At 41.0% G+C, this 21637-nt stretch overlaps 1 protein-coding gene across 5 annotated transcripts in view; it reads right to left on the minus strand.

The window, feature by feature from the left end:
* Nucleotides 1-21637, minus strand: part of DLG2 (discs large MAGUK scaffold protein 2) — a 1610676-nt gene that overhangs the window by 1116490 nt on the left and 472549 nt on the right. Inside the window, exon 1 of one of the 5 annotated variants that reach the window (XM_075337524.1) lies at nucleotides 17130-17549. The exons of the other annotated variants lie outside the window; for them this stretch is intronic. Within the exon in view, the coding sequence (XP_075193639.1) occupies nucleotides 17130-17171 (42 nt within the window). The 5' untranslated portion in view covers nucleotides 17172-17549. Of the gene's footprint in view, nucleotides 1-17129; nucleotides 17550-21637 lie in introns of those variants that run through there. 5 annotated transcript variants of the gene reach the window in all.

Below are 21637 nucleotides of genomic sequence, written 5' to 3' on the forward strand. Positions count from 1 at the left end.
GCCTATATTACTAGGAGGGACACACAGAGCTCAATTTCTCTGTGTGAATTACTGGGAGAGACACACAGAGCTCACATCCAGCCTATATTACTGGGAGAGACACACAGACATCACATCCAGCCTATATTACTGGCAGAGACACACAGACCTCACATCCAGCCTATATTACTGGGAGAGACACACAGAGCTCACATCCAGCCTATATTACTGGGAGAGACACACAGACCTCACATCCAGCCTATATTACTGGGAGAGACACAGAGCTCACTTCCAGCCTATATTACTAGGATGGACACACAGAGCTCACATCCAGCCTATATTACTGGGAGAGACACACAGACCTCACATCCAGCCTATATTACTGGGAGAGACACACAGAGCTCACATCCAGCCTATATTACTGGGAGACACACAGGCCTCACATCCAGCCTATATTACTGGGAGAGACACACAGGCCTCACATCCAGCCTATATTACTGGGAGAGACACACAGGCCTCACATCCAGCCTATATTACTGGGAGAGACACACAGAGCTCACATCCAGCCTATATTACTGGGAGACACACAGAGCTCACATCCAGCCTATATTACTGGGAGAGACACAGACCTCACATCCAGCCTATATTACTAGGAGGGACACACAGAGCTCACATCCAGCCTATATTACTGGGAGAGACACACAGAGCTCACATCCAGCCTATATTACTGGGAGAGACACTCCCAGAAAAGAGAAATCTGAAGCATGGATTATCCTGGAAACTGCCGATCATTTAGCGTGATAATAAATGAAGAATGAAGTGCAATTATATTAACTAAAGGAAACCAGTATATGGGGCTAAACTAGGGCCGTTCAAGATCGAGGGGCCCAGCTCTGACCGCTACCATCACCTTTGTTACTGGGTAGTGAGAACATGTAAGGGACTATGGGTAGGGAATGGGCCCAAATATCACTGAAAGGTATGAAAAAAACAACCAAACCTTCTATCCTGGCTCACAAAATACGGGCTCTATTTTGAGATTTGCTAGGAAGCCCCTCTTTTTGAACCAAACCAATGTGTTGTCTTTGTGAAAACTCCTTTACAGATTGAAACAGGATCCCGCTGTTTTCAGGGCGGCTGCAGAGAATTCAAGCCCGCCATTTCTGCTCTATTTTATTATTAAAATCTAGTTAAAGTAGTATCCCTTTCACGATGACTTTGGGATAGTGGGGAACCGGGGCTCTTAGGCTATCCCTCATGCTAGGGGGCCATATGCTATCCCTATTCTCAGGGATACTCTTAATGGTGGAGAGGCCCGAGTCTCCTTCCTGACTCTTAACCAATCCTGATCTAATTTCCCCTTCCCCCAGGGCAGGACGGGACGGGACAAGAGTGTATTGAAACTGCAGAAAAAGACAGACAAGGGGAAAAAAAACAAAAACTCTGTCACACAACACACACACACACACACACTGGATAAGACAATAAGAGATTCAGGAGGAAAACAAGAGCAGGAAAGAAGTAAGTACAAAACAACAGGGGCAAACTCCATAACCGCTCCAAGCAATAAGCAGAACTAAACACAACTTTCACCAGAGAGTCTGGGACACCACACCTCACAGACCAACATAGAATACACTATAGCTGGCATGGGTAGAAGGAATCCACCAACATAAATAGGAGGCGAGCAGATGTGATAGTTCTCTCCACAACATGTGATTGACAGATCAAGCAGACCAGCAGAGATTAAAGTGGGCTTTACACACTGCGATATCGGTCCCGATATCGCTAGTGTGGGCACCCGCCCCCATCTGTTGCGCGGCACGGGCAAATCACTGCCCGTGCCGCACAACATCGCCCAGAGCCGTCACACATACTTACCTGTCCGGCGACGTCGCTGTGACCAGCGAACCGCCTCCTTTCTAAGGGGGCGGTCCGTGCGGCGTCACAGCGACGTCACTGAAGCGTCACTGAACCGCCGCCCAATAGTAGTGGAGGGGCGGAGATGAGCGGGACGTAACATCCCGCCCACCTCCTTCCTTCCTCATAGCGGCCGGGAGGCAGGTAAGGAGAGCTTCCTCGTTCCTGCGGCGTCACACGCAGCGATGTGTGCTGCCGCAGGAACGAGGAACAACCTCGTTACTGCTGCAGTAACGATTTTTAAGAATGGACCCCCATGTCGCCGATTAGCGATTTTGCACGTTTTTGCAACGATGCAAAATCGCTTATCGGTGTCACACGCAACGGCATCGCTAATGCGGCCGGATGTGCGTCACAAATTCCGTGACCCCAACGACTCCGCATTAGTGATGTCGCAGCGTGTAAAGCCCCCTTAACTCTTGCTAGCCTGCCTATGAGTCAGCACACAGCAGGTCGATGCCTGAGTCTACCTGTGTTGATCCCAGACACCAGAGAAACCATCGGGCGGAGCATCATAATCTGCAATCTGAACAGAGTCCAATGCCGCCATGACAGTTGGAGACGTTTGTGCAAAATACGTGTGACAATTCCAATGGATTTCATTCATCAGGAAAGGAGAAACCCGGATTCCCCTTTCTTCTGACGTCTTGGGGTCTAAGCCAATTAAGTGAGCTGATTTTCAGGCAGATTTCCATTAAAAAGGATGAAATTCACCCTGATTCCCACCAAGGAATTAATATTCTATGGATTTATTTATTTATTTATTTATTTATTTTTAATAAATACCAATTTCCGGGTTGATTTGGTACCAAAAAGTGTGTTTTGCGATTAAGCGATAAACTTGTCCTTGTATTGTAAAATGCTGCTGATTGATGCAAAAAAATCGAACGAAAAATCTGCACAAATTACACAACATCTGACCCCAGACTAAAGAAGTTGAAATTTCGACAAATCTCATTTATATGTTGCTAAAAAAATAAGGCACGGGGGTCTAGATTGTAAAATTTGCAGCACGGTCTAGATCAAAAAAATCAGCGCCGAGTTCAACCTTTGTTGCAGAAAGAGTGAAATCTGCACCAAATCTGCTACAAAATTTGCATAAAACGCGCACAGATTTTGCTGCTGATTTTGATGCAGAAAAGCTTTAGTTATGTTGCAAAAAATCTGCACTAAATATGAAAAGTGTGAACTTAGCCAAAAGATTGCAATCTAGTAGCCGAGTAATATTGTACTACAGCTCAGTGATGTGAGTATTCTATTATCACAAGTTATAATGAGTCATCTCTTCAGTCCTCAGCGCAGGTTTTCAGGGTAGGGGAGATAATTAGGTTCTACAGAAATAATAATGAAACATTCTCTAAGTGTGCCAGGTATTGATTACACTGGGTCACCCTATTTTGCCAGGTTAATGAGATCTAACATCTCATCTGTGTAAAGAGAAGGCAGCGAAACGCGTCAGGACTGTCAAGTCTTATTGATCCGCGGCGGCTCTCACTTACAACAGTCAATCTTGCTAAACATTACAAACATCACTCACTCGCTGGCAGCGCTTCCAGAGTATTTCTATCCAATCTCTGGAGCGAGCCACGTGGTTAGTGAGCAAGAAGGCGCGAGCTCAGCTGTAATTCATCACATTACCGCTGCAAGTAATGTATCAAATACTCCAAAACTGGGGTTGTTTGTTGTTAAACGGTTCGTCCGGGACAAAAATAATGATACCAATCCTTAGGATAACAAATATCAGATTTGTGGTGGTCCGATACCCCCCACTAGAGATGAGCAGATCAGCCAAAATTTAATTTCGCCTTTTTGTCCATTTTTCTTTTTCCTGGGAAATTTATTTTCTGGATAAATTTGGATGCGTTTTTCTGCCAGGAAATGAGGATTTGGTGCACAAGTGTCTGAATCAAATTTGCATCTCCTGGCAGAAAACCACAACAAAACAGAGTCAAAACCATGTTTCTTTGTCCCGTTTTCTGCCAGGAGATACAGCTGAACTCATTGAACTCAGTGACCTCACCTCAGGTGAACTCATTCAGTTCAAAAAGACCTGCATCTCCTGGCAGAAAACTGCTTTTATTACCAGGAGATGGAGATTTGGTGCTGAAACTTATACATCAAATTCCAGCACCAAATCTGCATCTCCTGGTAAACCCCCCCCCCAAAAAAACAGTTTTCTGCCAGGAGATGCAGGTCTCATTGAACTGAATGAGTTCACCTGAGGTGAGGTCAATGAGTGTGCATCTCCTGGCAGAAAACCACAGCATAACGGAGTAAAAACCGTGTTTCTTTGTCCTGTTTTCTGCCAGGAGATACAGCTGAACTCATTGAACTCAGTGACCTCACCTCAGGTGAATTTATTGAACTCAGTGACCTCACCTCAGGTGAACTCATTCAGTTCAATGAGACCTGCATCTCCTGGCAGAAAACTGTAGTTTTTTTTACCAGGAGAAATTTATACATCAAATTCCTACACCAAATCTGCATCTTCTAGCAAAAAAACATCTTTACTGCATCGCGTTTTGATGCTTTTTTATCAGAAGATGCAGTCTTGGTGCAGGAATTTGGTGTATAAATTGCAGCACCAAATCTCCATCTCCTGTTAAAAAAAAATCACAGTTTTCTGCCAGGAGATGCAGGTCTCATTGAAAATTAGTTCTCCTGAGGTGAGGTCAATGAGTTCAGTTGAAGTGAGTTTACCTGTGGTCACAGGTGGGGTATAGTGGGAACCTCCAGCTGTGACCACAGGTAAACTCAGTGATGTCCCTGGTCACAGCTGCGATCCAATATCTGCCTGAAGCTGCAGGGGGTGGTCATGTTATCTAAAGTGCTAGCGTGCTGCGACTTCAGTATATAGCAGATGCAGGATCATCGTGGGACCTTATGTGGATTATGTCGTACCTGGGTGTTTGGGGCATTAATAAATTGAAGAAAGAAGTTGTTTTTTTGTATTTTACTTCAAATAAAGCATTTTTTCAGTGTTTGTGTTTATTTCTTTTCACCTACAGGATTAGTAATTGGGAGTCTCATAGCTGTGAGCTGTCATTAACTCTTTATATTTTCTCGATTGCCACCGCACCAGGGCAATTGGGATGAGCAGGGTAAAGTGCCAGGATTGTTGTATCTAATGGAGGTGACAGTTCTGGGAAGCTGCAGGCTGCTATTTTTTGGCTGAAGTTGGCAATAACCATGAGCCTCCCCAGACTAAAAATACCAGCCCCCAGCTGCTGTTGACTAGGTATCAAAATTGGGGGGGGGCGTGTTCTTTTCTCCCCTTGATAACGCTGCCTGCTTATGATTGGTCAACCTGATGCAGGGGAATAAAAACACGCCCCCAGGGAAAAATCTGTGCTAACGCCCTATTGAACTTTACCATAAATTATATTCTAAACTTTATAAGCTAATATATCTGAAAAGGAGAGGAGAAATAAAAAGATTAAAACTGTTCAGAGGTTTCTTTTACACAATTTATCATTTTTTTGTATTATTCTTATTTTTCACAGCTCCTGCATTTGCAAATCACTTTTATCTGGAGAAGTCATGTCCTACTGTGTGACATGCATAAATTACAGCATATCAGCCTGTGTGTCACAGTGTGTATATGTGACTGTACAGTGTCACAGTGTCTTTATATATATATATGAACAATATATATATATATATATATATATATATACACACACGCGCGCGCACGCACACACACACACACATTTAGAAGCCATATATCACTATTAGCACAGAGTCCTATGTTACTGTAGCACATTATCCTAATAGCTACAGTAACAGCCCTTGTCCACTACTTTAATAGCCCGAAGTGATGTCTTTAATCTTAATCTATTATTATTCATATCATCATTCACTTTTTTGTTGTGCTATATATTGAATGAATGAAGCATTATTTTGAAGTACCGTATATACTTTCAACTATACTTAACAAAACTATAAAGGCAACACTTTTGTTTTTGCTCCCATTTTCCATGAACTGAACTCCAAGATCTAAGACATTTTCTATGGACACAAAAGGCTTTTTTCTGTCAAATATTTTTTACAAATTTGTCTAAATCCATGTTAATGAGCACTTCTCCTTTGTGGATATAATCCATCCACACTACAAGTGTGAAATTTCAAGATGCAGATTAGAGAGCATGATTATTGCACAGGTGTACCTTAGGCTGGCCAGTATGATTATTGCACAGGTGTGCCTTAGGCTGGCCAGTATGATTATTGGATGGTGTGCCTTAGGCGGGCTTTGCACACTACGACATCGCAGGTGTGATGTCGGTGGGGTCAAATCAAAAGTGACGCACATCCGGCATCGCAGTCGATATCATAGTGTGCAAATCTTTTTTGATACGATTAACAAGCGCAAAAGCGTCGTTATCATCGGTGTAGGGTCCAACATTTCCATAATGCCAGTGCAGCGACAGGTACGATGTTGTTCCTCGTTCCTGAGGCAGCACAGATCGCTGTGTATGAAGCCGAAGGAGCGAGGAACATCTCCTTACCTGCGTCCCGGCTGCAATGTGGAAGCAAGAAGGTGGGCGGGATGTTTACATCCTGCTCATCTCCGCCCCTCCGCTGCTATTGGCCGCCTGCCGTGTGAGTGCATGTGAAGCTGCCGTAGCGATAATGTTCGCTACGGCAGCTATCACAAGATATCGCACGTGTGACGGGGGCGGGGACTATCGCGCTCAACATCGCAGCATCGGCTTGCGATGTCGCAGTGTGCAAAGTACCCCTTAGGCTGGCCAGCATGATTATTGCACAGGTGTGCCTTAGGCTGGCCAGCATGATTATTGCACAGGTTTGCCTTAGGTTGGCCAGCATGATTATTACACAGGTGTGCCTTAGGCTGGCCAGCATGATTATTGCACAGGTGTGCCTTAGGCTGGCCAGCGTGATTATTGCACAGGTGTGCAGTTTTATCACATAGCACAATGACACAGATGTTGCCAGTTTTGAGGGAGCGTGCAATTGTCCTGGTGACTGCAGGAATGTCCACCAGAGCTGTTGCCTGCGAATTGAATGTTCATTTCTATACCATAATCCGTCACTAAAGGGAATTTGGCAGAACATCAAACTGACCTCACAACCGTAGACCACGTGTAAGCGCACCAGCCCGGGACTAGATCGTCTGAGACCAGCCCCCGGACAGCGGCTGCAGCAATCGGTGCAAAAGCAAAGAATTCCTGCACAAACTGCCAGACACCGTCTCAGGGAAGCTCCTCTGCTGCTCGTCCTTATCGGGGGTCTCCACCTGACTGCAGTTTGTTGTCATAACTAACTTGAGTAGACAAAAGCTCACATTCGATGGCATCTGGCAGGTTGGAGAAGTGCTCTCTTTATAGATGAATCCCAGTTTTAACTATACAGGGCAAAGAGCTAACTGGGAAATGATGGTCACATCAGATACTGACTGGTTTGCTGACCTTCCAGTACTGTAAAACTGCACATTTTTGAGTGGCCTTTTATTGTGACCACCCTAAGGTGCACCTGTGCAATAATCATACTGGCCAACCTACGGCGCACCTGTGCAATAATCATACTGGCCAACCTACGGCGCACCTGTGCAATAATCATACTGGCCAACCTACGGCGCACCTGTGCAATAATCATACTGGCCAACCTAAGGCAACTTTCCCACATCAGTTTTTTGGCATCAGGCACAATCCGGCGTGTGCCTGATGCAACGGATATACAAAAACGGACGTGCCTGATCCTTTTCTTGATGGATCCGGTATACCTGATCCGTCAAAACAAGGATCTGTCGCATCCGTTTTTGTATCCGTTTCGTTAGTTTTTTTTGTTGGATCCGTTTTTTTTTCAATAAATTGGAGCATGCTCAGTTTACAAAAACGGATCCGGCGGCCGCATCTGTTTTTTTTGCCGCATTATGCCGGATCCGGCGTCCATAGGCTTCCATTGTAAATCACGCTGTATCGCACCGGATCCGGCGCAATGCGGTTTTTTGTCAGAGGCAAAAAATGTTACAAGAGACATTCCATCCGGCCGCCGCAGTAGCCAATTACGATGGATCCGGCAAAAGCCGGATACAACACAAGGACATCAGGCACAATCCGGCGCTAATACAAATCAATGGGGATAAAACGGATCAGGTGCCGGATCCGTTTTATCCGTTTTTTTCCCGGATTGTGCCTGATGGAAAAAAACTGATGTGTGAAAGTAGCCTAAGGCGCACCTGTGCAATAATCATACTGGCCAACCTAAGGCGCACCTGTGCAATAATCACAATGGCCAACCTAAGAGTGGCTTTACACGCTGCGACATCGCTAGCCGATGCTAGCGATGGCGAGCGTGATAGCACCTGCCCCTATCGTTATGCCGATATGTGAAGATCGCTGCCGTAGCGAACATTATCGCTACGGCAGCGTCACAAGTACTTACCTGCTCGGCGGCCCGGAGAACCGCCTCCTTTCTAAGGGGGCTGTTCACTCGGCGTCACAGCGACGTCACTAAGCGGCCGCCCAATCAAAGCGGAGGGGCGGAGATGAGCGGGATGAACATCCCACCCACCTTCTTCCTTCCTCATTGCTGGCGTGTGGCAGGTACGGAGAGGTTCCTCGTTCCTGCGGCGTCACACATAGCGATGTGTGCTGCCGCAGGGACGAGGATCAACTTCGCCCACGCGACAGCAGCGATAATTGGGAGAGGACCCCCATGTCAACGAGGAGCAATTTTGGATGTTTTTGCAATGATCCAAAAATTGCTTCTAGGAGTCACACAGAACGAGATCGCTAACGCGGCCGGATGTGCGTCACAAAATCCGTGACCCCAACGAGATCGCTGTAGCGATCTCGTAGTGTGTAAAGCCCGCTTAAGGCGCACCTGTGCAATAATCATACTGGCCAACCTGAGGCGCACCTGTGCAATAATCATACTGGACAACCAAAAGCGCACCTGTGCAATAATCATGCTGTCTAATCAGCATCTTGATATGTCGCACCTGTGAGGTGGATAGATTATCTCTGCAAAGGAGAAGACCTCACTAACACAGGTTTAGACCAATTTGTGAACAATATTTGAGAGAAAAAGGCCTTTTGTGCATAAAAAGTCTTAGATCTTTGCGTTCAGTTCATGAGAAATACGAGCAAAAACAAAAGGGTTGCTTTTATATTTTTGTTCAGTGCATACAATTGCCTGTGAGAGAGAAAAGTATTTGTAAATACAGAAACAAAAGGGCCCACACTTCAAAAAGTTGCATAGCTTATAATGTAATAGTGGCGGTAGTGCACTCTGTGAGCACGTTATGTATCGTTAGCTCTAAAATGTACAAATCTACAATTCACACAAATAACCACTACTTTTATTGCAGGTTTCACATTAACATTCTCACCAACATGATTATTATATTTAAAGCACTACACAGCAATCTGAGATAAGCACACCCATTATACCAGGCATCTAACCCGCAATATAGTCTCCATTTACTCTCCATATACAGGAAAAAAAAGCCCAGATTGCGAGGACACTTCAGAGGCACAACCACAGCAGCAGCTCATTCCCTACAGCAGGTCTAAATTGTTTATGAAGAGACAAAAATAAATACTGAACTTCAAAGAAACTCCGCAGCGACCGCTCCCCCGAAAAAGAAGCTGCCACACAATGTAACAGGTATCAGAATATCTAATCCAATCCCATAACTTTGAAGTCAAATAATGTAAAGAACGTCACGAAAACAAGAACATCACAACCCAAACTACAATCACCCAACACAGGAACTTATAAAAATAGCAGTACTATAGTAGTTATATTCTTGTATATAGGGGCAGTATTATAGTAGTTATATTCTTGTACATAGGGGTAGTATTATAGTAGTTATATTCTTGTACATAGGGGTAGTATTATAGTAGTTATATTCTTGTACATAGGGGCAGTATTATAGTAGTTATATTCTTGTACATAGCGGCAGTATTATAGTAGTTATATTCTTGTACATAGCGGCAGTATTATAGTAGTTATATTCTTGTACATAGGGGCAGTATTATAGTAGTTATATTCTTGTACATAGGAGCAGTATTATAATAGTTATATTCTTGTACATAGGGGCAGTATTATAGTAGTTATATTCTTGTACATAGGGGCAGTATTATAATAGTTATATTCTTGTACATAGGGGCAGTATTATAGTAGTTATATTCTTGTACATAGGGGCAGTATTATAGTAGTTATATTCTTGTACATAGGGGTAGTATTTTAGTAGTTATATTCTTGTATATAGAGGCAGTATTATAGTAGTTATATTCTTGTACATAGAGGCAGTATTATAGTAGTTATATTCTTGTACATAGGGGCAGTATTATAGTAGTTATATTCTTGTACATAGGAGCAGTATTATAATAGTTATATTCTTGTACATAGGGGCAGTATTATAGTAGTTATATTCTTGTACATAGGAGCAGTATTATAATAGTTATATTCTTGTACATAGGGGCAGTATTATAGTAGTTATATTCTTGTACATAGGGGCAGTATTATAGTAGTTATATTCTTGTACATAGGGGTAGTATTTTAGTAGTTATATTCTTGTATATAGAGGCAGTATTATAGTAGTTATATTCTTGTACATAGGGGGCAGTATTATAGTAGTTATATTCTTGTACATAGGGGCAGTATTATAGTAGTTATATTCTTGTACATAGGGGTAGTATTATAGTAGTTATATTCTTGTATATAGAGGCAGTATTATAGTAGTTATATTCTTGTACATAGGGTTAGTATTATAGTAGTTATATTCTTGTATATAGAGGTTAGTATTATAGTAGTTATATTCTTGTATATAGAGGCAGTATTATAGTAGTTATATTCTTGTACATAGGGGGCAGTATTATAGTAGTTATATTCTTGTACATAGGAGCAGTATTATAGTAGTTATATTCTTGTACATAGGGGCAGTATTATAGTAGTTATATTCTTGTATATAGAGGCAGTATTATAGTAGTTATATTCTTGTACATAGGGGCAGTATTATAGTAGTTATATTCTTGTACATAGGGGGCAGTATTATAGTAGTTATATTCTTGTACATAGGGTCAGTATTATAGTAGTTATATTCTTGTACATAGGGGCAGTATTATAGTAGTTATATTCTTGTACATAGGGTCAGTATTATAGTAGTTATATTCTTGTACATAGGGGTAGTATTATAGTAGTTATATTCTTGTACATACAGGGCAGTATTATAGTAGTTATATTCTTGTACATAGGAGCAGTATTATAGTAGTTATATTCTTGTACATAGGAGCAATATTATAGTAGTTATATTCTTGTACATAGGAGCAGTATTATAGTAGTTATATTCTTGTACATAGGGGACAGTATTATAGTAGTTATATTCTTGTACATAGGGGACAGTATTATAGTAGTTATATTCTTGTACATAAGAGCAGTATTATAGTAGTTATATTCTTGTACATAGGGGACAGTATTATAGTAGTTATATTCTTGTACATAGGAGCAGTATTATAGTAGTTATATTCTTGTACATAGTGGCAGTATTATAGTAGTTATATTCTTGTACATAGGGGCAGTATTATAGTAGTTATATTCTTGTACATAGCAGGCAGTATTATAGTAGTTATATTCTTGTACATAGTGGCAGTATTATAGTAGTTATATTCTTGTACATAGGAGCAGTATTATAGTAGTTATATTCTTGTACATAGGGGCAGTATTATAGTAGTTATATTCTTGTACATAGCAGGCAGTATTATAGTAGTTATATTCTTGTACATAGTGGCAGTATTATAGTAGTTATATTCTTGTACATAGGGGCAGTATTATAGTAGATATATTCTTGTACATAGGGGGCAGTATTGTAGTAGTTATATTCTTGTACATAGGAGCAGTATTATAGCAGTTATATTCTTGTACATAGGGTGCAGTATTATAGTAGTTATATTCTTGTACATAGGGGGCAGTATTATAGTAGTTCTATTCTTGTACATAGGAGACAGTATTATAGTAGTTATATTCTTGTACATAGGGGGCAGTATTATAGTAGTTATATTCTTGTACATAGGAGACAGTATTATAGCAGTTATATTCTTGTACATAGGGGCAGTATTATAGTAGTTATATTCTTGTACATAGGGGGCAGTATTATAGTAGTTATATTTTTGTACATAGGGGCAGTATTATAGTATTCATATTCTTGTATATAAAGGGGATAGTTTTATTGTTGTTAAATTTGAACCCCAAATCAATCAATATAAAAATAGGATGACAGCTATATGAAAATCATACTCCTATTAAGGTTTCAATCCCCATATCAGGCCCCCATTACAAAAAGTCACCTCCAGGCAAGACCCATAAATTATTTCCAGCTGAGACCCATATCAGTAGTATATATAGTCACCCTCTTTTTTCCTGGCTCTTGTTCAGTCCCTAGCAGTGTGGTGGAGACCAAGAGCCAGGGGACTGTATATATATATATATACACACACACACACACACACACACACACAGTACAGACCTTCTCATTCAAAGAGTTTTCTTTATTTTCTTGACTCTGAAAATTGTAGATTCACATTGAAGGCATCAAAACTATGAATTAAAACATGTGGAATGAAATACTTAAAAAAGTGTGAAACAACTGAAAATATGTCTTATATTCTAGGTTCTTCAAAGTAGCCACCTTTTGCTTTGATTACTGCTTTGCACACTCTTGGCATTCTCTTGATGAGCTTAAAGAGGTAGTCACCGGAAATGGTTTTCCAACAGTCTTGAAGGAGTTCCCAGAGATGCTTAGCACTTGTTGGCCCTTTTGCCTTCACTCTGCGGTCCAGCTCACCCCAAACCATCTCGATTGGGTTCAGGTCTGGTGACTGTGGAGGCCAGGTCATCTGGTGTAGCCCCCCCATCACTCTCCTTCTTAGCCAAATAGCCCTTACACAGCCTGGAGGGGTATTTGGGGTCTTTGTCCTGTTGAAAAATAAATGATGGTCCAACTAAACGCAAACCGGATGGAATAGCACGCCGCTGCAAGATGCTGTGGTAGCCATGCTGGTTCTGTATGCCTTCAATTTTGAATAAATCCTCAACAGTGTCACCAGCAAAGCCCCCCCCACACCATCACACCTCCTCCTCCATGCTTCACGGTGGGAACCAGCCATGTAGAGTCCATCCATTCACCTTTTCTACAAAGACACGGTGGTTGGATCCAAAGATCTCAAATTTGAACTCCTCAGACCAAAGCACAGATTTCCACTGGTCTAATGTCTAATCCTTGTGTTCTTTACCCCAAACAAGTCTCTTCTGCTTGTTGCCTGTCCTTAGCAGTGGTTTCCTAGCAGCTTTTTTGCTGTTGCACAAAGTCTCCACTTAACAGTTGTTCTAAAGATGAGGTGTGTCCAAACTTTTGGTCTGTACTGTATATACTGTATATAATATATATATATATATATACTGTGTATGTGTATATATATATATATATATATATATATATATATATATATATATATATATATATATATATATATGTATATACAGTATGTATATATATATATATATATATATGTAGATATACAGTATATATCTATCCATCATTCATTGTCCGATGACTCCCGATAATACTGATTGACCTGGCATGTCTGTTTAAAGGGACAAAAACAGCTAAATTAAAATGTCCATTAAAGTAAGCAGTATAGCAGTAGAAGGTAAAGCATATAAATGGTCTCAGGGTCTCGATACAGACAATATGTGACATAATCAGGTGGATTTCTCGATTTCCTGTCACTCATTTTATTGAAGTAAGCCCCTCCTCAGGCAGAAATAGTGGATAACAGAGCAGTAGATTGCCTTCACCTGTATGGCTTTAGTGTATAGGAATAGGTGTAGTATCCCTTTAACACGTGCTATAAAGGGCAGTGAAGTACAGGAGTCGGCAGAGGAGGTGCGATGAGTGTTCTTCGTGCTGCTATTTATATTTTTTACACATATCCTTGCGACAAAAGCCCCAGGAGAACAAACGAGAACAATCTCCATGTCCTGCATTATAGCTCCATAGACCGCGCGATATAAGAGTATAAACTACAGCGAGCAACACCTGTGTATCTGACCTCGCAGGATAAAAATACGACTGCGCGCCATCTCCTATGGAAACGTGTCTAATCCTAAGTCTCTCCCACTCCAAGACTCAAGAACAGGGAACGCCTTGCTCAGTTCTTGACGTGACAGAACGCCAAAACTTGGCTGCATTCACAAATAGCACAGTTGTAGCAGAGCTGAAGCGCTTAGTTATCTCTTGCCTATAAACCATCAGTCCATGTGTGTAATTATATGCAGATGTAGCTGAGCTGAATCTGTTACTAGCCTCTTTTTTGGAGGGTGTGGGGGAGGGGGAACTCGTTTGATCTCCACGACAATTAATTTTGGTAAATTACTTATGCAAAGCCACACATACACGGTATCGTCGTGAGGCGCGCAATATGACAAACTCAACTCAGTTGCATCTGTACGCTGTTTATTTTGATATATCATACGACTGCAGAAGTTTGAATATTAAGCAATTTATATTTAGTTACAATTTAACCAATAAATAGAGATTGCAAAAGTTTTTGACCCCCGGGGTATATTAGGTTTTCTACAAAGCATCCCAAAAATAAATAAAATGATTCCATAGATTTTGTCACAGTGTATGCAATAAATAGAGATTGCAGAAGTTTGTGACCCCCGGGGTATATTAGGTTTTCTACAAAGCATCCCAAAAATAAATAAAATGATTCCATAGATTTTGTCACAGTGTATGCAATAAATAGAGATTGCAGAAGTTTGTGACCCCCGGGGTATATTTGGTTTTCTACAAAGAATCCAAAAACTAAATACAAAAATAAAATGATTCCATGGATTTGTTACAATGTATCCAATAAATGGAGATTGCAGAAGTTTGTGACCCATGGGATATATTGAGTTTTCTACAAAACATCCCAAAAATAAATACAATGATACCATAGATTTTGTTACAATGTATCCAATAATTGGAGATTGCAGAAGTTTGTGACCCCCGGTATATATTGAGTTTTCTATAAAGCATCCCAGAAATAAATACAATTATACCATAGATACAATGTATCCAATAAATGGAGATTGCAGAACTTTGTGACCCATGATAAAAATAAAATTATTCCATAGATTTAGTTACAATGTATCCAATAAATAGAGATTGCAGAAATTTGTGAACCCCGGGGTATATTGGATTTTCTACAAAGCATCCAAAAAATAAATAAAATTATTCCATAGATTTTGTTACAATGTATCCAATAAATGGAGATTGCAGAAGTTTGTGACCCATGATAAAAATAAAATGATACCATAGATTTTGTTACAATGTATCCAATAAATGGCGATTGCAGAAGTTTGTGACCCCCGGTATATATTGAGTTTTCTATAAAGCATCCCAAAAATAAATACAATTATACCATAGATACAATGTATCCAATAAATGAAGATTGCAGAAGTTTGTGACCCATGGTAAAAATAAAAATAAAATTATTCCATAGATTTAGTTACAATGTATCCAATAAATAGAGATTGCAGAAATTTGTGAACCCCGGGGTATATTGGATTTTCTACAAAACATCCCAAAAATAAATAAAATAGATTTTGTTGCAATGTATTCAATAAATAGAGATTGCAGAAGTTTGCGACCCATGAGAAACATAAAAATAAAATTATACCATAGATTTTGTTACAATGTATCCAATAAATGGAGATTTCAGAAGTTTGTGACCCCCGAGATATATTGAGTTTCTACAAAGCATCCCAAAAATAAATAAAATGTATCCAATAAATGGCGATTGCAGAAGTTTGTGACCCCCGGGATATATTGAGTTTTCTACAAAGCATCCCATAAATAAATACAATAATACCATAGATTTTGTTACAATATATCCAAAAACTGGAGATCACAGAAATTTGTGACCTCTGGATTATATTATGTTTTCTACAAAACTCTTAAAAATCTCTAAAAAAAATAGTGATACCATAGATTTTGTTACAATGTATCCAATAAATGGAGATTGCAGAAGTTTGTGACCCCAGGGTATATTAGGTTTTCAACAAAGCATCCCAAAACTAAATAAAAAAAAAACCCAATGCTTTAATAGATGTTGTTACAATGTATCCAACAAATGGAGATTGCAGAAGTTTGTGACCCCTGGGGTATATTGGGTTTTCTACAAAGCATTCCAAAAATAAATAAAAAAAAAATGCTTTATTGGATGTTGTTACAATGTACGCAACAAATGGAGATTGCAGAAGTTTGTGACCCCCCGGTATAAAAATAAAAATAAAATGATTCCAAAGATTTGGTTACAATGTATCCAATAAATGGAGATCACAGAAGTTTGTGACACCCGGAGTAAATTAGGTTTTTTACAAAGCATTCCTAAAAAAAACCAAAATGCTTTAATAGATGTTGTTACAATGTATCCAACAAATGGAGATTGCAAAAGTTTGTGACCCCCGGTATAAAAATAAAATGATTCCAAAGATTTGGTTACAATGTATCCAATAAATGGAGATCACAGAAGTTTGTGACACCCGGAGTATATTAGGTTTTTTACAAAGCATTCCTAAAAAAAACCAAAATGCTTTAATAGATGTTGTTACAAAGTATCCAACAAATGGAGATTGCAAAATTTTGTGACCCCGGTATAAAAATAAAAATAAAATGATTCCAAAGATTTGGTTACAATGGAGATCGCAGAAGTTTGTGACACCGGGAGTACATTAGGTTTTCTACAAAAAAAAAAAAAAAAAAAAATATAAAATGATACCATAGCGACTGGTGACACAAAGAAAAAAAAATCCTAAACCATAAAAGGCGACTCACTGCAACAGCTGACTTGCAAACAGCTCGGCATCAAAAGAGTTAAATTCAAAATTCAAACCCAACATTCTATCAGTTTAAAATTGCAACATTTTTGAATTTGAAGCATGACAGTTGGTCGCAGGAGGATTTTCTCTGCAGATTTAATTGAAAAAAATGAACAATAAAAAAAAATCCGCCAACCGAAATCTGTAGTTGGGAAAACGTAAAAGACCAACCGAGAGCCAAGACCTGACACACAGACCGGCAGCAACCACCTGTAATAGCAGATAAGCTGAGCTGGCTCTTCCAAAGTGCTGAAACCCACGGGGAAGACATTTTTCTGCAGATGCAGATTTCCTCGCGGAACACGAGACATAGAGGGAACGTGACGGGTCCTTACCTTGACATTAGTCCTGAGTGCACAGTAACAGGCAAAGAACATTGCAAGGAATAAGGAACATATGGAGCAGAGTTCAGCTGGTCTCTGCAGCGCGGAGCATAGAGGCAGGATCCTGAGGATGTCTTACAGGGGAAGCCTCCGTATCGCTGTCAGTTAGAAATTGCATTGATCTCTTGCTTTCCTGACTTAAAAAAAAAAAGAACGAGCGAGAGCAATGTCTTAAAGGCACTGAATGAAAGCGTCAAGACTCTCCCCAGCCTCCGAGCCGCTGCTTATTTAGGTCCAAAAAATTCAATTAGCAAAACTTAAGGCGAGTCGCCAGCAAAGAACAGAAAAAAACACAAACAGGGAAAGAGGGGACGCTGAAAAATTAAAAAATTCCCAAATCTTCTGTCAGGGACGTTGTTCCTCTCCCAAACATTTTCACTAAGTGAATTAATGGAGGAAAAAGAAAAAGGCTTCCATTTTTTTCCCTCCTCCAGTCTAAAGACACTAGACTGGTTTTTTTTTTTACTCATCGTTGCTCTTAAAGAGGCAGCGCGCTCTAAATAATTAGTTCGGTCTCGTGAGCTGCAGTGTTATTTCGGCTTCACAAAGCATCGTTGGATAAGGAGCAGCAGGTGGTGACATTGTAAGAATATATTTTTCTACAAGGAACTAGAAAAACTGTTTATTTTCTTCTTTATGAAGTGTTATGTCAAGATGTATTATAAAATATATATGGGTGGGTTAAGGAAGATTTATCATGGGGGGGGCACAAATTTCATAGGGATTTAGGATGTTTTTGTGAAATGTACAAAAAATAATTATATTACGGTACTGTTTTCCAGAAAAAAAAACTAGAAAGTGCTGTCCTCTTTTTTGGGGAAACAGAAAATAGCGTCCAGGGTGAAAATCAGAAATCGGTAAGAATGAGTACCTCTTTTTTGGGGCATAAAAGTATTTACATGGACTATTACAAAAAGGGAGAAAAAAAACTAAAAAAGTTTTTCTAGAACTTTTCTTAGTTAAGTTAGTGGTTTAAATTGTCCTTAGGACTGAGATGCTCGTAGACCTTAGACTTAAGGCCCCGTCACACGCACCGATATCGCTAGCGAGCGTACCCTCCCCCGTCGTTTGTGCATCACGGTCAAATCGCTGCCCGTGGCACACAATATCGTTAGGAGCCGTCACACGGACTAACCTGTCTAGCGACGTTGCTGTTGCCGGCGAACTGCCTCCTTTCTAAGGGGGTGGTCTGTGCAGCGTCACAGCGGCGTCACTAAGCGGCCGCCCAATGGAAGCGGAGGGGCGTAGATGAGCGGCCGTAACATCCCGCCCACCTCCTTCCTTCCTCATTGCCGGCGGCCACAGGTAAGGTATTGTTCGTCGTTCCTGGGGTGTCACACGTAGCGATGTGTGCTGCCTCGGGAACGCCGAACAACCTGCGTCCTCAACAATCAACGATTTTTTGAAAATGAACGACGTGTCAATGATGAACGATTTGGTGAGTATTTTCCATCGTTAACGGTCGCTCGTTGGCGTCACACGCAACGACGTCGCTAACTATGCCGGAATCCGTGACTCCGGCGATATATCGTTAGATCCGTCGTTGTGTGTAACGAGGCCTTAAGCTCAGTCACTTGATATTTTGGATGTTTGGCCAATGTTTATATGACGTGTTGTGTAAGGAAGGTTAGCGCATGTTAAATTTCAACATGCCCCATCTTCTTTTTTAATACGCATGCACGGACATATACAATCCTACAATAACTAAAGTCAATTGCTCAGCAGCTAAAAATCTTCATCCAAAACATTTTATATAATTAAACATTTTAAAATGTATATTTAAAACCGGAAAAGAATCACATTATTTTCCAATAAAAAAAGGAGTCACTTAAAGCATACAGTGGGGAAAATAAGTATTTGATCCTCTGCCGATTTTTCGCATTTTCCCACCTACAAAGAATGGACAGGTCTGTAATTTTTATGGTAGGTAACTTTATCTGTGACAGAATAAGAAAATCCCATTGTATGATTTCTAAATAATTAATTTGCATTTTATTGCATGAAATAAGTATTTCATCACCTACCAATCAGCAAGATCACACTCCAACGTCTACACTATGTCAAAAGCTGTCTAAGGACACCGGGGAAAAAATTGTAGACCTGCACAAGGTTGGGATGGGCTACAAGACAATAGGCAAGCAGCTTGGTGTGAAGGCAACAACTGTTGACACAATTACTAGAAAATGGAAGTAACACAAGATGACTGTCAACAGTGAAAATTTCGTGCCCTCTATATAACTCAAGTCACAGCCATTAATGTTTAAACTGCTGGCAACAAAAGTGTGCACACCCCTACATTCAAATGGCCAAATTGTTACCTAATTGTCCCTATTTTCTGTGGCCACCATTATTTTCCAGCACTGCCTTAACTCTCTTGGGCATGGAGGTCATTCGAGTTTCACTGGAGCCGCTCTTCCATCCTCCATGACGAGATAACGGAGCTGGTGGATGTTGGAGACCTTGCGCTCCTCCACCTTCCTTTTCAGGAGGGCCCACAGATGATCCATAAGGTTTAGGTCTGGAGACGCTTGGCCAGTGTAGCACCTGTACTCTCAGTTTCTGTAGCGAGGCAGTGGTGGTCTCGGAGGTGTTTGTGGTCATTATCATATTGGAATATGAAGGGAGTGGATCACGCTCTGCTTCGGTATGTCACAGGACATGTTGACATTCATGATCCCCTCAATAGTACATACCCCTATGTAGAAGAATATAACTGCGGCTTCCAGTTCATCAGCTTGCAGTCTCCAGTCCCTCTGCTGTCTGTGTCCTGCATGCTTCTGTGCCCACCCGTACCTTGGGCTTAGAGGATCTACCTCATCTAATAAGAGTCCTAACATCAGGTAACCCAGTAACCTCTGCAGTGTGCGGTGTATGATCTGACCACTAACAGGTGGACCCCCCAACCTTGTAACCTCTGCATCAATGCTGGCAGCACTCGTACATCTATTATGAAAATACAAACTCTGGATATGACGTTGCGCTCGTGCACTCGGCTTCTTTGGTTTACCGTGGTGAGACCTGATCTGAGTGGATTCTGTCTTGTTATACCGCTGTATGGTCTTGGCCACTGTGCTGCAGCTCAGTGTCAGGGTGGTGACAATCTTCTTATAGCCTTGGCCATCTTTATGTAGAGCAACAATATTTGCTTCCAGATCCTCAGAGAATTCTTTGCCATGAGAACCTTCCAGTGCCCAGTATGAGAGTGTGTGTGAGAGATAACACTAAATATAACACCCCTGCCCCCCCCCCCATTCACACCTGAGACCTTGTAACACCAATGAGTCATACGACACCGGGGAGGAAAAATGGCTCATGAATGCAATTTGGCAATTTTTACTTAGGGGTGTACTCACTTTTGTTGCCAGCGGTTTAGACATTAATAGCTATGTGTTGAGTTATTTAGAATACACCAAATTTTCCCTGTTATACAAGCTGCGCACTGACACTGTACATTGTATCAGAGTCAGATCTGCAGTGCTGTCCCATGAAAAGATATAATAAAATATTTACAAAAATGTGGGGGTGTACAAACTTTTGTGAGATACAGTATAGACAAATTATTCACACAAATCAATGTCTGAGAGTAGAGAGGTAAATGTCACGGACGGTAATAAATAATGTACAGCGTTGCGGTCTCATCTCGTATAGCGGCCTTTTCAGATTTATAATCATTGGAATTAAGTTATAATTACATTAAAAATTCCACTTTTCCTCGCAGGAGACTGTGTTTGCTGACCTAAATATTACACAGCGCTGGATTAGTAACTCATGTTTAATTCTGAAGCTGGCACTCAGAGCGGTGAGAGGGGCTTCTATCCATTTTTCTGTAATTTTAAGCAAGTTTCATGACTGACGATCCTGGCTGAAGAGTCTGCAAAATAATCAGAACTGTCAAGGCTCTTTGTAAGTCTCCGGGACAGACTTGTCTGGTAGCTGTAGATTTTTTTAGAATTTATTGGGATTCTTTTTCGTTAAGGAAGTTATTTTTTAAAAGCAATTCCAAACGTACTATCATGACTAGCTAGACGCTGACGGGGTTAAGTCTGGTTGGAGGGGTCTGTTCGGTCATGCCTCGTTCCGGGGCTCACACCACTTTATATGGTGTGGATTCCTCTGGAACACTGCCAGTAATAGTCCCTGCTCTGCAGCGTGCACAACTGGTTCTTGTAAGTTAGCCTTGATCTGTCCCGCTACCCAGCCTTCCTCTCCCTGACCTCCGTTCCCTTGTACTGTTTGTCCGCCCTGTCTACCTGACCCCGGTGCTGTGCTGTGTCTTGGTCATGCCTCGTTCCGGGGCTCATACCACTTTATCATGGTGTGGATTCCTCTGGAACACTGCCAGTAATAGTCCCTGCTCTGCAGTGTGCACAACTTGTTCTTGTGAGTTAGCCCTCATCCGTCCCGCTACACAGCCTTCCTCTCCCTGACCTCCGTTCCCTTGTACTGTTTGTCCGCCCTGT

This window comes from Anomaloglossus baeobatrachus, chromosome 2 (genome assembly GCF_048569485.1).
Source record: "Anomaloglossus baeobatrachus isolate aAnoBae1 chromosome 2, aAnoBae1.hap1, whole genome shotgun sequence".
Classification (NCBI taxonomy): domain Eukaryota; kingdom Metazoa; phylum Chordata; class Amphibia; order Anura; family Aromobatidae; genus Anomaloglossus; species Anomaloglossus baeobatrachus.